Here is a 16956-nt window from a genome sequence, read left to right on the forward strand (position 1 = left end):
ACAAGTTCCGAAAAAAAAGCTAAAGCTGGCATACATTATCCTAAATGAACAATTTCAGTACTGTCAGCTCTGCTCTTCAGACAGCGCTTGTGTGGAGGGATCACATGATCCCTCCCTGTCACTCACCGCTCTCTCTCTACAACTATAGTTGCAGAGAGAGAGCAGAGATGTTTGTGCGCATGTCCAGTTCTTCGAACTGCACATGCGCAATTGCAGTATGAAGAGGAACGAAGAGGACAAGGAGGAGATCCATAGACATCACATTCCGAAGAGGGGGGTAAGTGTGATTTTTTTTATCACAAAAACAGCAGTTTATCGGAACTGCTGTTTCTGTGTTGGGTTCTTCATAAATTTGAGAAATAGTTCAATCCTTAACAATGCAGCAAGGATTGAAAACTATTTTTCACTTTATGCGAACATTGATAAATGTGCCCTATAGGGTCTTGATAAATAGATCCCATAGTATGATATAGTATACAAGTATAGTAATACAGTATATAATGGGTAAAGCTGATTTACTAACTAAAGGTCACTAACCTAGAGCCCGGGGGCTGCTTCATGCAATTGCTCCCTTCCTACCCCCACAGCTCCGCCATTTATGTTATATAGAAATATCATTCTGCCATAGCCCTCTTCGCAGTCACACAGCCCCAGGTTTTCACCTGGCGCTAAGAGACGCACCACGGAGTCCCTGGAATAAATGGCTGCACGGAGCAGGGGAGGAACAGGTGAGTAACATTTAAGATTAGGTTGCCTATTTACCATTATACGATACTAATAAAGCCTTACCATTTCTCCAGCCAGTCCTGCATGCATCTGCACATGCGTGACCTGGTTTCTGCAACAGTGGAACTGGTAGCCCTAACTTCCAGCTTCCCCCAGAAAAACAAAAACAAAGTTTAGAAACAGAATAAAAATATTAAAACTAATAGTAAATATTTTTATGCTACAGTGAAACAAAAAAGTCCTTTATTTAAATAAATAAATAAAGTATTTTTTTCTGTAAATAGCCTGTGCTATCGCCGTTCTGAGATCGCACTGGGAGAATAGTGGCAGGAATTGTACCGCTACTGTCCTTGCTAAATAGGCCCATGGGGAACCTATCCCCGGGAGAAGCCAAGCGAATCTGTTCCGGCCATAGTCGGTGGTAACATTTTGATAGATAGGAAGAAAATGGAGAATGGGCTGTTCTCTTTCTTAAACAGCCAGTGATGTAGCTTTAAAGACAAACAAGAACATTTATTAAATTTGCAGCAGTTTTAGTGCTGTTTAGAATATTAAATCAGGATACTCATTGGCTGTTATGTGTAATAACAAATTCTACCTGTGCATCTTCCTAAATATATCAACACATTACATGTTGTGTAGTGTAAAGTGGACTTTTGAACACTGAAATCTACATCATTAACATGGTTATGTCTTTTTATCATTTTAAATTCTCTTTATCAAGAAATGTTATAGTATAAACCCTATAGACTTAGAACAATAAAATTGATATTCGAACCAGGTGAGTACTTTGTACAATACAATCAATAACCACATATAGAGCTATTATCTGGAACAATTCGAGGAATATACACTTTATACCTTGGACCGTCCCTGGAAACCAAAGGCATCATGCAAATGTCTTATAAAGGAAGGTAAAGGGTTAATACTTGCTTGTTACATGTGTGTAGGTAGAATGTGAATGACAGATCTAAGCCATGTGTAAGACGTTATGGTGTGTGTACAGAGGTGTGCAGAGTACAGTGTACAAACAAGTATTTTAGGCGTGATCTTGTATGTGAGAATCAATGTTTGTGCTATGTGTATATATACATAAGAATGATTGCCTGTGTGTTCCAAGCAGTAACACAGTGACAGCATATTAGAACGTTGCTGCCGTGTTTAGAATCCCATCAATACAAAGACAATTATATCCAGTGAAGTGCCTTATTGCAATCAAACGGAATGTGATTTGCTATCGTAGAAGCATTGTTTCAAATCGCACATAATCCAACTTAAGCTTTTTAAATAAGCAGAATTTAATATTCAGTTGTTTGGCATCCCCAGAGTAAGCGAAAAACTTCAGCACTTTCCTTTAATTCTCAGCAAGTTAATTAAACGTGTGAGCTTTGTGTTTAATCCCTTTTATATCTAAAATAGATCTCTCCATATTCTGTCTTCTGTGGCAGGCTCTGACCCTATAATCCTATTAAACAACAGAGATCTGCACAGGGAGAACAATACAAAGTGAGACCAGCAGGGGGCACTACTGTCATCTACAAACACATTGTACAGAAAAGGTGTGAGGGGCTGTGATTAGTGTTTATCAATGTAATAGGGCTTTTCCTATGGTGAAACAGAGGAGTCTTAGCACACATCACCTATTATAATACACAGAATTAGCACAAAGAGGTTGAGCCTGTAAAGGACGACAGGAAACTTACATGACACCAGAGCTGCAACTCTGGCAACTTCGACTTTCCAAATAGCACGGTGCCCAGATTTATCTCCTATCTCTGAGTAGTCTGCCAGCTGGAAGCCCTGGAGTCACTGCAGTTGTGGCTCAGAAGTCTGGCGAGCTTCATATATATCGGCAATGAATTTGGCCACACACAAAGTACACCAAGTTCATACCATAAACTTAATATTATCAATGACACACAACTTCGGCACAACATTTTAAATCACTTATACTGTGGATGATGTCAGAAACTGCTATTCTTACATTAAGCCAATAACTCGTGGATAATGTCAACAGCAAAAAAAAAAAAAAAGCTAAAATAAACTATGAAGACATTTTAACTCAATAAATTTACAGCAAGTATGACTGCCATGTTTTGAGAAAGAGACACCCAACTCCTGTCTACAATGTTTGCCTCTGCTTGCAGGTAGCTTCTGATTAAAATCAACAATGAAAATATTATAATTGTCGCTGATTTGTGAGGCGTCAAAGTGTTCCGCATCGAGCAGTGGGGAAAACAACATAAAAAAAGAGGAAAGTACAAAATAAATATAGACATGAAAACAATAGGGTAGGAAGGGCCCTGCTCATGAGAGAGCCGAAAATCTAATAAGAAAAGGGCAGAGCTGACACAAGAGGAACGAGAGTGGATTTTGGGACAGCCGTGAGGGACCATTAGTGTGGGTACCAGAGGGGGGGCGCAGGTCAGACGTTAATAGGCCATAAAAGAGAACATTTCGAGATGAGATTTGAGATGTATGAATATGTGGTGTTCTTCTGGGCTTTGTAGGTGAGAGTAATTTAAATTGGACTCTGGAGGGTATGGGGAGCCAGTGTAGGGATTTGAAGAATGGTTTTGCCAATGTGGAGCGATGAGAGGGGAAGACCTTGCCGCAGTATTTAAGACAGACTGATGCCGGGATAGATGGGTGAGGGGAATGTTAGATAGGAGGAGGTTGCTGTAGCAGAGGCGGGAGATGATAAGAGAAAATGTCCTCAGAATCTTAATTATTCAAGGTCACCTCGATAATGTCAGCATTTTCCTTATCTATTCCTCACTCCTAGGAATAGGGACTGAAAATAAGGTTCCTGCCTGTATACTTTTGTAATATATTTCTTCCTGTAATACGTTATAAATGTTAATTCTAAAACGAACATATGTAACTTAAAGGAAACTAAAGTGAAACCGTATAATAAACAAGATAATTCAAGCATACTATAAACCAACCCAACTAGACACAGGAAAGCATATACAACCTCACATAAAGCAGCCTCAGGCACACTGTAATTGTAAAAATCAAATACACCTACAGAATCACACCTTGTGCCTCTTCAGACACACATTATTCTAAATGTAGACATATACTATCAGCACTATGCAATCTCTTGTCTCTCATAAAACTCATGTATAATATCTCCTGCATTAGGGAAATTAACACATAATACTGTAGTCCCCATCAGGGCCATCTTTTACACTGGGCACGATGGGCAGGTGCTCGGGGGCCCCACAGGCAAGGGGGCCCCATAAGCAGGGCTCTTAATTAGAATAAATAATCTTGCAAAAAAAAAAAAAGGAGCGCAGTACAGAGGAGCCACGACGTGAGAAGCAACGGAGAAGCAAGCAACAGCAAGAATTCAAAGATGCAGAAGACACAGAATAAAAAAAAAGAAGAGAAGAAGGGGGTGCCATCGGAGAACAGGGCATTTGAAAAGTGAATGAAGCGGGGGATTTGATTTTCTAGTGGCTGTACTTCAAGGATCACCGAGCGAGTAAAAAAAGTGATCAACTTTATATATATATATATATATATATATATATATATATATATATATATATATATATCTATCTATCTATATGTATATATATATATATATATATATATATATGTATCTATCAATCTATCTATCTATCTATCTATATATAGGGACTGACCTACAGGAGATGCCTTGACGCCGGCAGACTGGGAGAGAGAGAGTACCCAATTGATCCTCTAAAGAAATAATTCCATGCTATTTTGGAGAGACCATCTGGTACGCAGTTTTTACCTTATCTATATGGTTGGAACACACGGGTGTCTTGTATACTACAATTGTTTTTATCCTGGGCGTAGTTGTTTGCTCACGCTAAGGAAGCCCTATAGGTGGTGTATATATTCACAGGTGGTGTGATTGCAGATCTTGACAATACTACTCTATGCTGTGTTTTGTTTTCTGCATTGTTCGTTATTTGATCCACTGGGAGGAACAACCTATGAGGAGGATTCTCCCTCTCTGACTAGACGACCTACTAATACCTCATGGTATTCATTATATTACATTCATCTATACTATACAAGTGATAATACACATTGAGGCGCCCTGCCTGTCTTCTGTTACAAAATATATATATATATATATATATATATATATATATATATGTATATGTAGGGGTCCCGGTGGACTGCTTTGCCTGGGGGCCTATAATGTTGTTAAGATGGCCCTGGTCCCCATCATAATTAATGGGGACTGCTGTGTGGGCAAATGTAACAAGCTCCAAAAAGCTTAGCTTCTCGGAACTCGACCCCGATGGATAACGCTATACCGCTAATGCCAATCCTATGCTCTCCCCTGCGTTAATTTATGCAAATGACCTATGCGCAATAAAGACTCTGGGAATAACCTTAGAAAGAAGTAATTGCAGGGACAGCTTCCTATCGGACTTGACTTTAGTAGTAAATCGCCACGTTATTCATCTGTCATCGCTGCAATGACAGATGACCATTAAAGGGGTAAAAGTGGGATATGTAATAATTAGGCCCCAAAGACCTCTATGTGAGGGCACATCAGATCCATCAGGGTTGACAGATTCATCTTGTTTTTCGCCCTACCTACTGTATGTTTTAATACGCATTTCTATTACAATGTCGACCCTTTTCCATGTTTAACAAATCACTAAAGCTATCCATCATAAAGTCTGACAGTATATGTAATAAATGTAATCTGCACAAAACATACAGTAACAAACAGAAACATGAAGCCCATAGCATCTTATGTATATGAAGGTGCCTAAATCTCACCATGACAAAAGTGACAATTAAAACACATTAGTAGCCTTCCCTGAAAAAAAATAAATAGATCAAGTATACTGTAAACTTAATGTCTAGCACAGATGCACAAATCACATCACACATATACATGAAAGATTAAATTGGCAGTATCAGCTGAAAATTAAAAGGGTTATTTACATTTAAATATCATGCAGTCAGCATCTGAAAAAAAAAATCTTTAAACATTGAAAGGGCAGTATCAGCTGAAAATGAAAAGGGTTATTTACATTTAAATTTCTTGTAGCCGGCATTTAAATAAGAAGTGTCTAAAAATATTGTCTTAGGAACATGACTGTGTATTTATGACTGACATGTTCTTCTTAAGCATGTATTAGTAGCTGTACATGTTAATCTAACCTTGGTTTTAATACACAGTAAGGGCTCATTTATAGCTATGTACATGCAAATTAAAACAGAGCTAATTACTTTCAATTGTGGGATAGATGGGTGAGGGTAATGTCAGATAGGAGGTGACAAATTTGCAGGATTTGCCTACTCTACCAACCCCAGCTAGAAAGCCTCACCCTCCTCCATTGCCCTGTACAACTTGAATTAAATGTTCCTCCCCATTCTCTCATTACCTACGCATGGGCAAACGCAGGTTTTGCAGAGGGGGATTTCCACACTATGCGGCCAGTGGGCGTGACCAGCATGCGTGGGGGCGTAGCTATAATATTAGACAATGCTTGGCTGCTCTCCAACTCTCCCTATCTCCATAATATACATGGGCAATGCTGCGTGCACTACTGTTAGGTGCACGCAGCTATCTTTTTTTGAGCAGAGCTGTGTGAAGTGGGGGCAGGGTTCAGCCACTTCAATTATACAGTGCCCCAGGCTTGGAGGGGGGTTTTCAGGCACTAGGAACCGTTCTCGGTTTGCCTATGCTACGCTAACTAATTTACTCTACTCTAGCTAATCCACAATCATTCACAGCTCTCAAATGACTCCACCATGCAGCCACTCAACAGGTTCAGAGGAAATTTGAGGAAAAATTATTTCACAGAAAGGGTAGTGGATAAGTGGTATAGCCTCCCATCAGAGGTGGTAGAGGCTAATACAGTAGAGCAATTTAAACATGCTTGGGATAGACATAAGGATATCCTTACAAAGAAGTAAGGATCAAATAGGGTTTGAGGTTACCATAGGTTAAAATATGGGAAGACTAGGGGGTAAATGTATTAAGCTCCGGGTTCTTCAACACCCGCGAGTTCGGCGTCTTCAGCGTTTAAATTTAAAGCGGTGCTGCCTTGTAAAGGGAAACTTCCCTTTACAAGGCAGCACCACTTTAAATTTAAACGCCGAAGACGCCGAACTCGCGGGTGTTGAAGAACCCGGAGCTTAATACATTTACCCCTAGATGTACCAAGTGATTCTTATCTGCCATCAAGTTCTATGTTTCTATGTAATTCACCTTCTCTCTTTCATCACACTTCTCTCCATACCCCTCTTCTCTCTCTAGCATCTCCCTTCCGTATTATTTCTCCTTCACTACTTCCCTCTTCACTAGTATGAACCCATGAACTCTTTTGTGTCTTGCACCCACCACACTCATCTGCATAAGAAGAAACAAACCTCACAATCACAAATCTTCCTTACCATGTCCTCTTTCTCTTCTCATGGCTGCTGGTGACATCTCACCCAATCCTGGGACCTATGTAATCCCTGCTTACGCTAGTTCCACCACAAAGCTTTCCATCCACCTCATACGTCCAATTCATCCAATCTTATCCACATATCTCCACTACCATCCCTCCCCTTTTCCTGTACAAACTCGCATCTATCCATGATAAATGAAGACCCCTCAACTTCTCTGCCATTACAAAAACATGGCTTATCTCCTCTGACTATGCATCCCTTGCAGCTCTCTCCTATGGCGGACTCTCCATCAGCCATACTCCTAGACCTGTAGTGGAGTAGGCATCCTACTTTCTCCATACTGCTATTGTCTTTCTTGTCTTTTGAACTACATACTATCCGTCTAGTCTCTCCTCTCCACTTTTTATTTTGTTGTCATTTACCACAGCCCAGGTCCAGTTTCCCATTCCCTTGACAACTTTATTGCCTGGCTCACTTATTTCCTGTCCTTTTACCTACCTGCTCTCAACATTCCCATTGACAACTATTGTGTCTGCTGCCACAAAACATCTTTCACTTACTTCCTCCTTTGGTTTCTCCCAGTAGACTTCATCTCCTATCAACTGTGAAGGACACTTCATAGACCTGGTCTTCTCCTGCGTACCACATTCTTTCCCCCTCCTTTACTTAAATTCAAGCACAGACCTAAATACTCCCAATCTAATCCACTTACCAATTCTAAAGAAACCTTCTCTCGACCCAGTCTCTCTGCAACTACCACCGTATTTCTCTCCTCCCCTCCAAACTACTTGAATGTACAATCACCTATGTGACTTTCTCTCCCCTCACTCCATTCTCAGTAATCTAGCTTCCTACCCCAACATTCCACTGAGATTACACTCACAAAAGTGGTCAACGTTCTACAGCAAAGTGTAAGGGTCACTGCCCCATTCTCATTGTCCTGAACATCTCTGTTGCTTTTGACACTGTTGATCACCCTCTTCATCTGCACACCCTTGACTCTACTGGCCTTCGTGACAAAGTTCTTTCGCCCTTTTCATACCCAAGATGCTTATCCACTCTCTCAACATATCCTTACTTGACTACTGCAACCTCCTCATATCTGGCATTCCCCTTACACATCTATCCCCTTTTAATCCTCCAGCATAGCAAGACTGATCTTCCTCTCTCGTCGCTGCTGCATCAATTAACAAATCCCTACACTGGCTCCCCATGCCCTCCAGAATCCAATTTAAATTAATCACATATACCAACAAACTCTGATCAACACCACCCCTTCCTACATCTCAAACCTCATCTCAAAATACTCTCCCTCTCGCTCACTGTTATCTACCTCTGACCCTGCACCTCACCTTACCTCTTATAACCACGTCTCACTCTTACAAAACACTGCTTACATTTGATCATGGTTCCAATTCCCAATGCCAATTTGTTCCACTACAATTCTTTAACTCACAATTCTTATTACCCAATAATCCAAACTCCTGATGCACCAAAACTAACAGAACAACAACATAGTTAGACCGGTTACAAATTTATGGGGCTCATGTAGACCTGGAGGTACTTCTGTTTCATTTGCATAAAATATGCATACAATACCAATACACTAGTATGCAAATTTTGCTGCATCTTTACTTATGACCCCTTACGATTGGAAGTGGGAAGCAGGGGAGGGAATTAATGGGCAAGCATAGGCCATGTACATTAAGGGTATGTTCACATAATTCTGACTGATGTAGACCTGGACGCAGGTGCAGATTCCCCTTACAGGAGGGGTATATCTTGCAAGTACTGTATTGTATTGATTGGCTGATTGCGCATTGATCTCTCTAGCTAGTATTGCATAAAGTCGCAGTGTATTCGCATTACTTAATTGATAGTTCCATGTGGACTGTGGCAGGAAAGAAGATTCCTATTTGATTTTTATAAGGGAAAACAACAGATGTTTCAATTTCATTCAATTTGTATTTAATTACATTTTACATGGTACATTTAACTTTCACATTAATTAATAACTGTCAAGACACTCTGTTGTGTACATAACACTACTATATTGTGTACAATTAGGGTAATGCAAATGTCACCTTTACTACTAACACTGTCAAAGCCACCTATCTATGCTTTCTCTAACTAGAGCATAGAAACACACACTTGTGAGGTACACCTGGCACTAATTATAGTGATGGACGGCTGGACGCATCCTGAGACGCATCTGACCGAACCTAGCCACGTAAATGCGCTTTTTCACGCGAGAGTCTTTTCTTGCCCGAATGCTTCCAACTTTACATGAGCCCCTATGTGTGTGATTTACCTGTAACAACGGCAAAAGAAAAAGTTGCTTGCAAGCAGCGCAGCCGGCCACTTGGTGCATGTAGTGGCTGCACAAAAAATGATTGAGCAAAGTTTGCATGTGAAAATTTGCCTTACATGAATAAAGATGATTTAAGGGCACACATCATTGTAATATATATTCACCAAGCACATGTCTTGGCTTTGAAAAAAGATGAAAAAGAGAGACACCTACAAAATTGAAATGGAATATATGATGCAAATGTTCTCTCATGCTTTCATGAATAGACCTCAATTACTCCTAGCAGTGTGATTACCCTGAGGTATAACATTTCTCAGGTTTTCTCTCAGACCTCATCTCGTGAGCGCCATCGCTCCGCGTTTGATTCGCCCACGTGTCCCCCTCAGGCTTTTGTCTCCATTTGCTCTCCCCTAGGCTCCGGCTTCTCCCTGGTGTTGTCCCTTAGACGCCGTGTCCTGCTTACAATCTCCCCTTCAGGCGCTGTTCTGTGAGTAAACCCCCTAACAAGCAGCCCCCACCCCTGAGTGCATCTCTCACGTCTGAAAGAGCTTCGTGTAACTGCATCGCCTCTTACCTTCCCCACATAAAGTGGTTCTGTCCCTGTATATTCTTCCACCACAAAGAACTGATTCCACACCCAGCCACGCTTCACCCGGCCAGACACCTCCAACGACAATCCCGTCTCCATGGAAACTATTCCCAAGAGCTTCAGGCTGCATAAAATCAGCACCAGAGTCCAGGCAAAGCCCTGTGCAGCCATTCCAAGTCCACAGGCTCCTTGAGGCCTCACATCACGCAGGAGGGCATAGGTACACCAGGTGTCATCGTGGCATAAGGGGACATCATTTTTAATCTCTAGCTGTTTTGTCCGGACATTGTCTATGAACATGAAACAGCTGTCTGCAGAGATAAGTCAGGGGATACCCCCAGGCTGTGTTAGAATGCACCTATGTGAAATGTTATATACCGAATTTGACCGAGATAGGCCAGTTGTAGATTATTATCAATGTAGTGTGATTTGTGCTTGCACGCTTGTTCCTGGAATGCACTAGCGCTAATGAACTAATGCAGGACCTGTAATGAACTTGAACACCAAGCTGTGCTGATCTGTAATGTAATGGACTTATAGACAATGCAGTGCTGGAATATGCTGCGCGGTAGTGAATGGGCTCAGCTGGTATATACAACACTTAAAGGGATTAAGATATCTTAGAAGATACCGGGAGCATTACAATGATAGCCACAGCTGTTTCGGAATATACTAAGATGTAAAATAAACAATTAGATTAGAATTCACTGTGATGTATTTAGAGTAAATGCAATGAGCTTATACTCTGGGATGACAGAGTGAGTTGATATGATGTACAATGTTGTACTGAAGCGATGTTCTGAGCTGTGCTGTATCCACCAAAGTGTATTTAGTTTGTGTAATCAGGTGTGTTGGAATTTACTGATATGTATTTTTGCTGTGCACCAAGATGTCTTGAGATGAGCTCGATTCCCATGAGTGTTATTAACTGACTGTATTGCGGTGGGAAGCAAAAACCTAAATTGTAATGCGGTAATATGGAGATCTGTTGTGGAATACGCTAAGGTTTATTTACAATGGTTGGTAGATAATATATCAGTGCAGTGAGCTGATTAGATTAGTGTTCTAAACACCTAACATGTGCCACTAACATTTACTGGTATTTATAGTGTGAATATACGTGTCTTGTAGAGCATGTAAATGAAGGAGATATTACTAAGTTACCAGGAATCTCAGGTTTGGTTTATGTGTACAGCTATGTGTCAAGGAAATACTTCAATAAAGATAATTTTTCACAGTTTGGGATCATGTAAAAATAAGACTTGTTGAATTTTGAGGTTTCTCAGATCACTTCCTACTAGGTTCGCAGTATGATGTTGTTGTAGTATGATGTATCAAGCCCCGTCTGTGGCAGTCATGATTGGGGTCTTATAATGAAGCATTCAGAGCCTTGCTCTTCAGTCCGTCATGCTATTGTTCCACGTGATGAGAGTCTGAGGTTGGTCTCATTGTCCAGGATATTGCAGTAACGTCTCTCTCATCTTGGACCATAAGTAGACGCTGTCCTTGGTGTTGAAAGTGGATTGAAATTTTCTGGGAGCTGAGCAGAGGTTACAGACCTAAACAGAGAAATAAAGACAATTATTTGTCAATCTGCTGTTTATTACTATAAATAATAGACTTGTTTATAACTTTAGGGCAAATTCTTCCCAAAATATTGCAAACCAAAAACCAAATCTTAGCAGTTGTGCATCTGTACTGGGCATTAAGACAGATATCTGCTGTTTACTTCCTCTGGTGTACACCTGTCACCACAAATTAAAATGCCGTCCGTCTGTAACAGAGATGTCTGCGATTTCAAATGATTAAATTGTTTTATCCGTCTCTTCTCTCAAATTTGCTGGCAGCAGTTTACACAAAATGCTCTAGTGCATACAATGGGGCTCACTCACATACTGTATTTCTTGTGTAAGATACACATTTCCATACTGCCTATGCACACCCAAAACGTATACATCCGTAAATACATTTTTGTGCATCGTTAAGTTGGATCTCCTTTGGCCTGAATAGGCCACACAGGGGCAGGCAGAGTACAGTAAGGACGTGTTGACGTAAGTACAACAATCAGAAAGGACACACCCACAGATATTCCTTCTAAGAGGCGTCTCTTACGTTTGTTGGCAGGCAGGTGCAATGATATGCAATGATGAGCAGTACTATAGGTTGGCTTTTTAAACCCTCTAGCTGGTAGTACTTAAATTATTAGCATTATGGCTATATTATATCAAGTTTATTCTGATTACTTAATTGATATTTCCATTTGGCTTACTGCGGGAAAGAAGATTTCCATTTAATTTAGGCTGTGAGTCACTGTCAGTCTGTGTAGTTGGAGAAGCACCACCTTCCTAACATGGCAACTTGCTGCAAGGGGTATAGGAGAGCATGGTGGACTGTTTAGTTATGTATAAACCCATCTGTTATTTCAGGTATATTTTTTAACTCACTAGTACACAACCTTTCTTCTGTATTGATGTCAATTGTTGTACTTTATAACCATGTTTTCCACAGTGGTTATAAATGACCCACTACCTTCACCCAGTTTTCAGACCTGGTGAATCATAAGGATATGGTTAATCATAATTACCAACCTTTAGTGATTGGCCTCCGGGAGTCTTGGTGTAGAGGTGGGCGTGAGGGGGTGGGGATCCGCGAATTGCGTCATTTTGGCCCCGCCCCTGTGATGTAATTACGCAGACGCGTCATTTTAGCACGGGGGCGCAGCCAAAATGATGCAATTCCCGGAGAATCGCATCATGGAGGCTTCAAATCACTAGGAAGTGGGCAGATGCGGGAGAATTGTCAGCTCTCCCGGGAGTCTAGGAGACCGACCCGGAATTCGGGAGTCTCCCGGGCATTCCGGGAGAGTTGGCAAGTATGGGTTAAATGTGAATCTTGGGAGTATTCCACAAGATTTCCTGGGAGTTTCCTTTAAGAACTCTGAACCAAATCCTACACTCCATGCATCAGTAAGAAAGATGAAAGATAAAAGCCGGAACTTAGTAGCGAGGTTATTTTTTTCAAGGAGTCATTATCTAAGATGCAGTAACACCTGCAGCAACTGCACCAGCTGTTCAGTCATCATGTCCTATATCTCCTGTGTTGTTTTGAATGGAGTTCTTACTGTAAAGTAATTATTCTTTTATTATCATTGATGTTCCACAGCAAGGTTCAATGAGACACCTAAAGTATTAAGAACAAGCAAGGAGTCACAAGTAATAGGTTTCTCATTATATACATAGTTATTGCCCCACTTTTCCACTTCTAACTCTTATGTTCTAAGTCCAATTTCACTTGTTCGCTAGTCACAAAGCTCTATGTTTGGCTGAGTTCTACTGTACATCATGTTGACAATAAAAATTACATCCCAGCCTCTGTTTTACACAAGCTCCTGTCAGAACGACTGCGAATCACTGATCAGGACAAATTGAATACATCCAGACCGTATCAATATTTTTTTCATTCCACAAATAGGGATGACGTAGGGAGAAATGGCTGAGGAAAAAAAAGATCCAAGTAACCCTTTATGAAATCAGGGCAAATGCAAATAACAAAGATTAAAGCGCTCTGCAAGTATATACAGTCAACGTGTGCAGGCCAGTTTATATATGTACCCAGTGGTTAATATCACATACTGAATTTTATTGACATCATTTATATTAGTGTTAGCATAACTAGGCACCGGAGGATAATATTAATTAAAAATTGTGATGATGATTCTTTCCAGGTTGCCAGTGGACGGTTACTGGGGGCCCTAGACGCCCCCCCCCCCTCCCCCTTATCAGATGGACCCTATGAGACACTGTCCCCAAACTCTATTTACCTTGTGTATAACATGCAGAAGAGGGGGGGGCCATGCTCCCAGTTTATCACTGACAGAGCAGCTAGCAGCACTAGGTGGGGAGAACACAGTGCACTCTCAAATGAATTAAAAGAGTGAAACACACCCCTCTTCCCCATTGTTAGCTAATAAGGAAGGGGGTAGGTTTAATTTAAATCCCTGGGGTGGTCAATGCTTAGTACCAGGGCACTGTAAGGAGAATAAAAACACTAAGGAGCATTGGAAAAAACATGCTCAAATCAAATGCATGTAAAAAATAGTGTATTTACGCCAATTTGCTGAATCAGAGGCATTTAAAGATGCATCCAGTACTGCACCAGCAGCACATGCTTTTGTCCGGCGAACATGAGACACTTACACCCAAACAAGTTAGGTTTGCTTTAAATAAAAAACCCTCTCTAATACAGCAGTATAACCTTACTTTCTGCGTACGAATGAAAGTAGCAAAAATGTCATTCTACAATACACCCACACAATCATATAATATAGGTACGAAACATGATAAAAGCATACTTGCCAACTCTCCCTGAATGACAGGGAGACTCCTTGAAATAGGGGTGATCTCCCTCACTCCCTGAAGAGTCTGGCATTCTCCCTGATGCTGAGCCAGTACAAGACGTGGTTGGCTTCGCCATCTGTGGCATGATGACACAGTTTAGAAATTGTGTCCTAGGTCCATGTATTGCTGCCTATGGAGGTGGCCATTTTCATGGAGACCAAGATTTAATCAAAGACTGACAGGTAAGACAACATGACTTCAGTAATGGAGACAGAAATGTAAAAGACACTTCAGTCTCTAGAGATTCGTTAGCTGCTTTTCTTTAACGCATTGTTGCCTACTCTCCCGGAATGTCTGGGAGACTCCCGCATTTCTGGGAGACCTCCCGGTTCTCGCCCCCGCAATAGACAAGTGGTATAGTTTGCAATTACGTGAACATGACCTTACGGTACTGGGACTGCTTTTACACGCCCTTCTCCAAGCGTAAGGAGGTACAAGTGTCAGATCTGCATCCGGACGTAGGCACACACTTTTATTTATGGACATGCGCAGTACAAATTTGCATATTTTAAACTAAGCAAACCAGCTTAGGCCAAACTCAGCATGAGCCCCTAAATGAGTGACACAATACCACTCAATCTTTATGGGGAGCAGTGTGTCCAGTCATTGTGTTCAGATATGGCCTCGATGTTATATAGGATAAGATCTCTATTCTGCAGGATGCTTAGGGAGATTGAGAATATCTAAAATATTGCCTAAAGTAGTCATTGTCACTTGGTCACATTAGGGTCCCCAGGTCATTATTCTTGCAGAAATTCCTTAGTTACCAGTCAGCCATATATTACAGGAAGTCCCAGTCAGCTGGAAGCATGATTTCACCTAAACAGACTGGAAATGGTTAAATCACGAGGTGAATATAAATGCCCAAATACAGGGGTAATCCTGCTTCATTGTACGGTTAAGTGTTTAACAGCTCAGCCCAGCACGTCAGGAGGCATGTGGCTACATGAGACTTAAGGGGGTGTAGGTGACAGCCCCTCTACTAAGCAGGTCTCAATCCAGAGAGACTTATCTAAGCACCTTCATTGTGGGAAGTAACATCACACTGGTAACCAGACCAGAGATAAAAGAGGGTTTTGTCGTACTAACTCCTTCAACGACCCCTTGATGTAGGGCTTTGCGCTCTGTGATAAATATGCCCCTTAATTGGACACAGATGGTTAAAATAAAAGACCATACAGCCCACAGCCCGAGTCCTATCACTTATCTCCAGTGCTGATTTACTGCTGAGAAAATTACCCTGAAAATGTGCTGGCATGACATAAAGCGTGTCCTTATAATCCAGACATTATCTAAAATTCTTTCATTGTCCATAAAAAATACAACTTGCATCTAAGTGGTTACTCATGATATGTGTGTAATAAATGTACATCTGCTTCTGTGGTCTAACAGGGTGTTCATCAGTACAGTCTGCTTACGGACAACAGAAATGATCATACATGCATTCTGCATTTGTACGGGCATGTTCATATATGCAGTCTGTGTATGTACTGGTATGTTTATACACGCAGCTTGCGTAGGTACAGACATATTTTTAAATGCAGCTTGCATCTACACGCTTTGAAAGCAATATTAAAACTCTGTCTCTTTAAAGTCTTTGCCATTGTCTGCCATACACATCTAGGAATAGCTGAGTCTGCACATGTATGCACATATAGATCACGTGTGTACAGTGTGAGCTCTAAGTAGGTCCCACACTATTGACCATATTAAGCCATAGCCATTAGTCTGATTAACTCAGCATGTTAGGTGAAATTGACTAGACTCCCAGCACACACAAACACGGACATACTTCCTAGTTCACTGTGAATAAAACTGGAAAATAGCATAGACATCTACAGTTCCTATGTTACATCATGGAATGAAATTATTATGGTGGGTGGATATAAAGCACGAAGCTTTATAAAATAAATCATAGAAACCTGAAAGGCTTTCAGGAATGTAAGTGGAAAAATCAGTGGATTCGTTTTTTTTTTTTGTTTTTTTTACACAGACCATGTATACCAGTACCTTACATCTCTTTGGAAGGACTTAAATCCCGCTTTTACCTTCCAAATTGCTCCTCTTTTAGGTCTGAAGCTTAAATCAGTGTGCATAAATGACTTGATTTGTCTTATGGAAATATATCCTCATAGATCCTGTATAGTTTTGTGTGGTTTAGTGCACTTTGTAGCTTTGTGTATTAAGCTGTTATTTTTATTTACAACCTGCTTGTATTTATGAATTGAAGGAACATAAAGGAATTATTTTTTTATAACAAATACATGCCACTAATTGGACATTCTAAATGTTGGGGAATATGAAGAAAGATTGTAACGTACTTTCCATGTGTCATCCATCCAGTAGGGCCATCTATTCAATCTATAAACAGTCTGTACTTTACCCATTTCATGACATTTAGAAATCTGCAGTGCTGGACAGAAAAGGCATAGAACTCGTATAATCCATTAAACACATACAATAACAAGTGCCGGAGCTTCATGGTGTGGGAGCTAATTATAACGATGGAAATATATTTACAAGACTGGCCT

General features: G+C 40.7%; 1 protein-coding gene across 2 annotated transcripts in view; it reads right to left on the bottom strand.

Moving 5' to 3' along the window:
- CDH22 (cadherin 22) overlaps positions 1-16956 on the bottom strand; it is a 149392-nt gene that overhangs the window by 48017 nt on the left and 84419 nt on the right. For both annotated transcript variants that reach the window (XM_075177727.1, XM_075177728.1), the window contains exon 2: positions 10014-11587. In XM_075177727.1, coding sequence (XP_075033828.1) covers positions 10014-10328 — 315 coding nt within the window. In that variant the 5' untranslated portion in view covers positions 10329-11587. The remainder of the gene's footprint in view (positions 1-10013; positions 11588-16956) is intronic.

This window comes from Mixophyes fleayi, chromosome 6 (assembly GCF_038048845.1).
Source record: "Mixophyes fleayi isolate aMixFle1 chromosome 6, aMixFle1.hap1, whole genome shotgun sequence".
In the NCBI taxonomy this organism is placed as follows: domain Eukaryota; kingdom Metazoa; phylum Chordata; class Amphibia; order Anura; family Limnodynastidae; genus Mixophyes; species Mixophyes fleayi.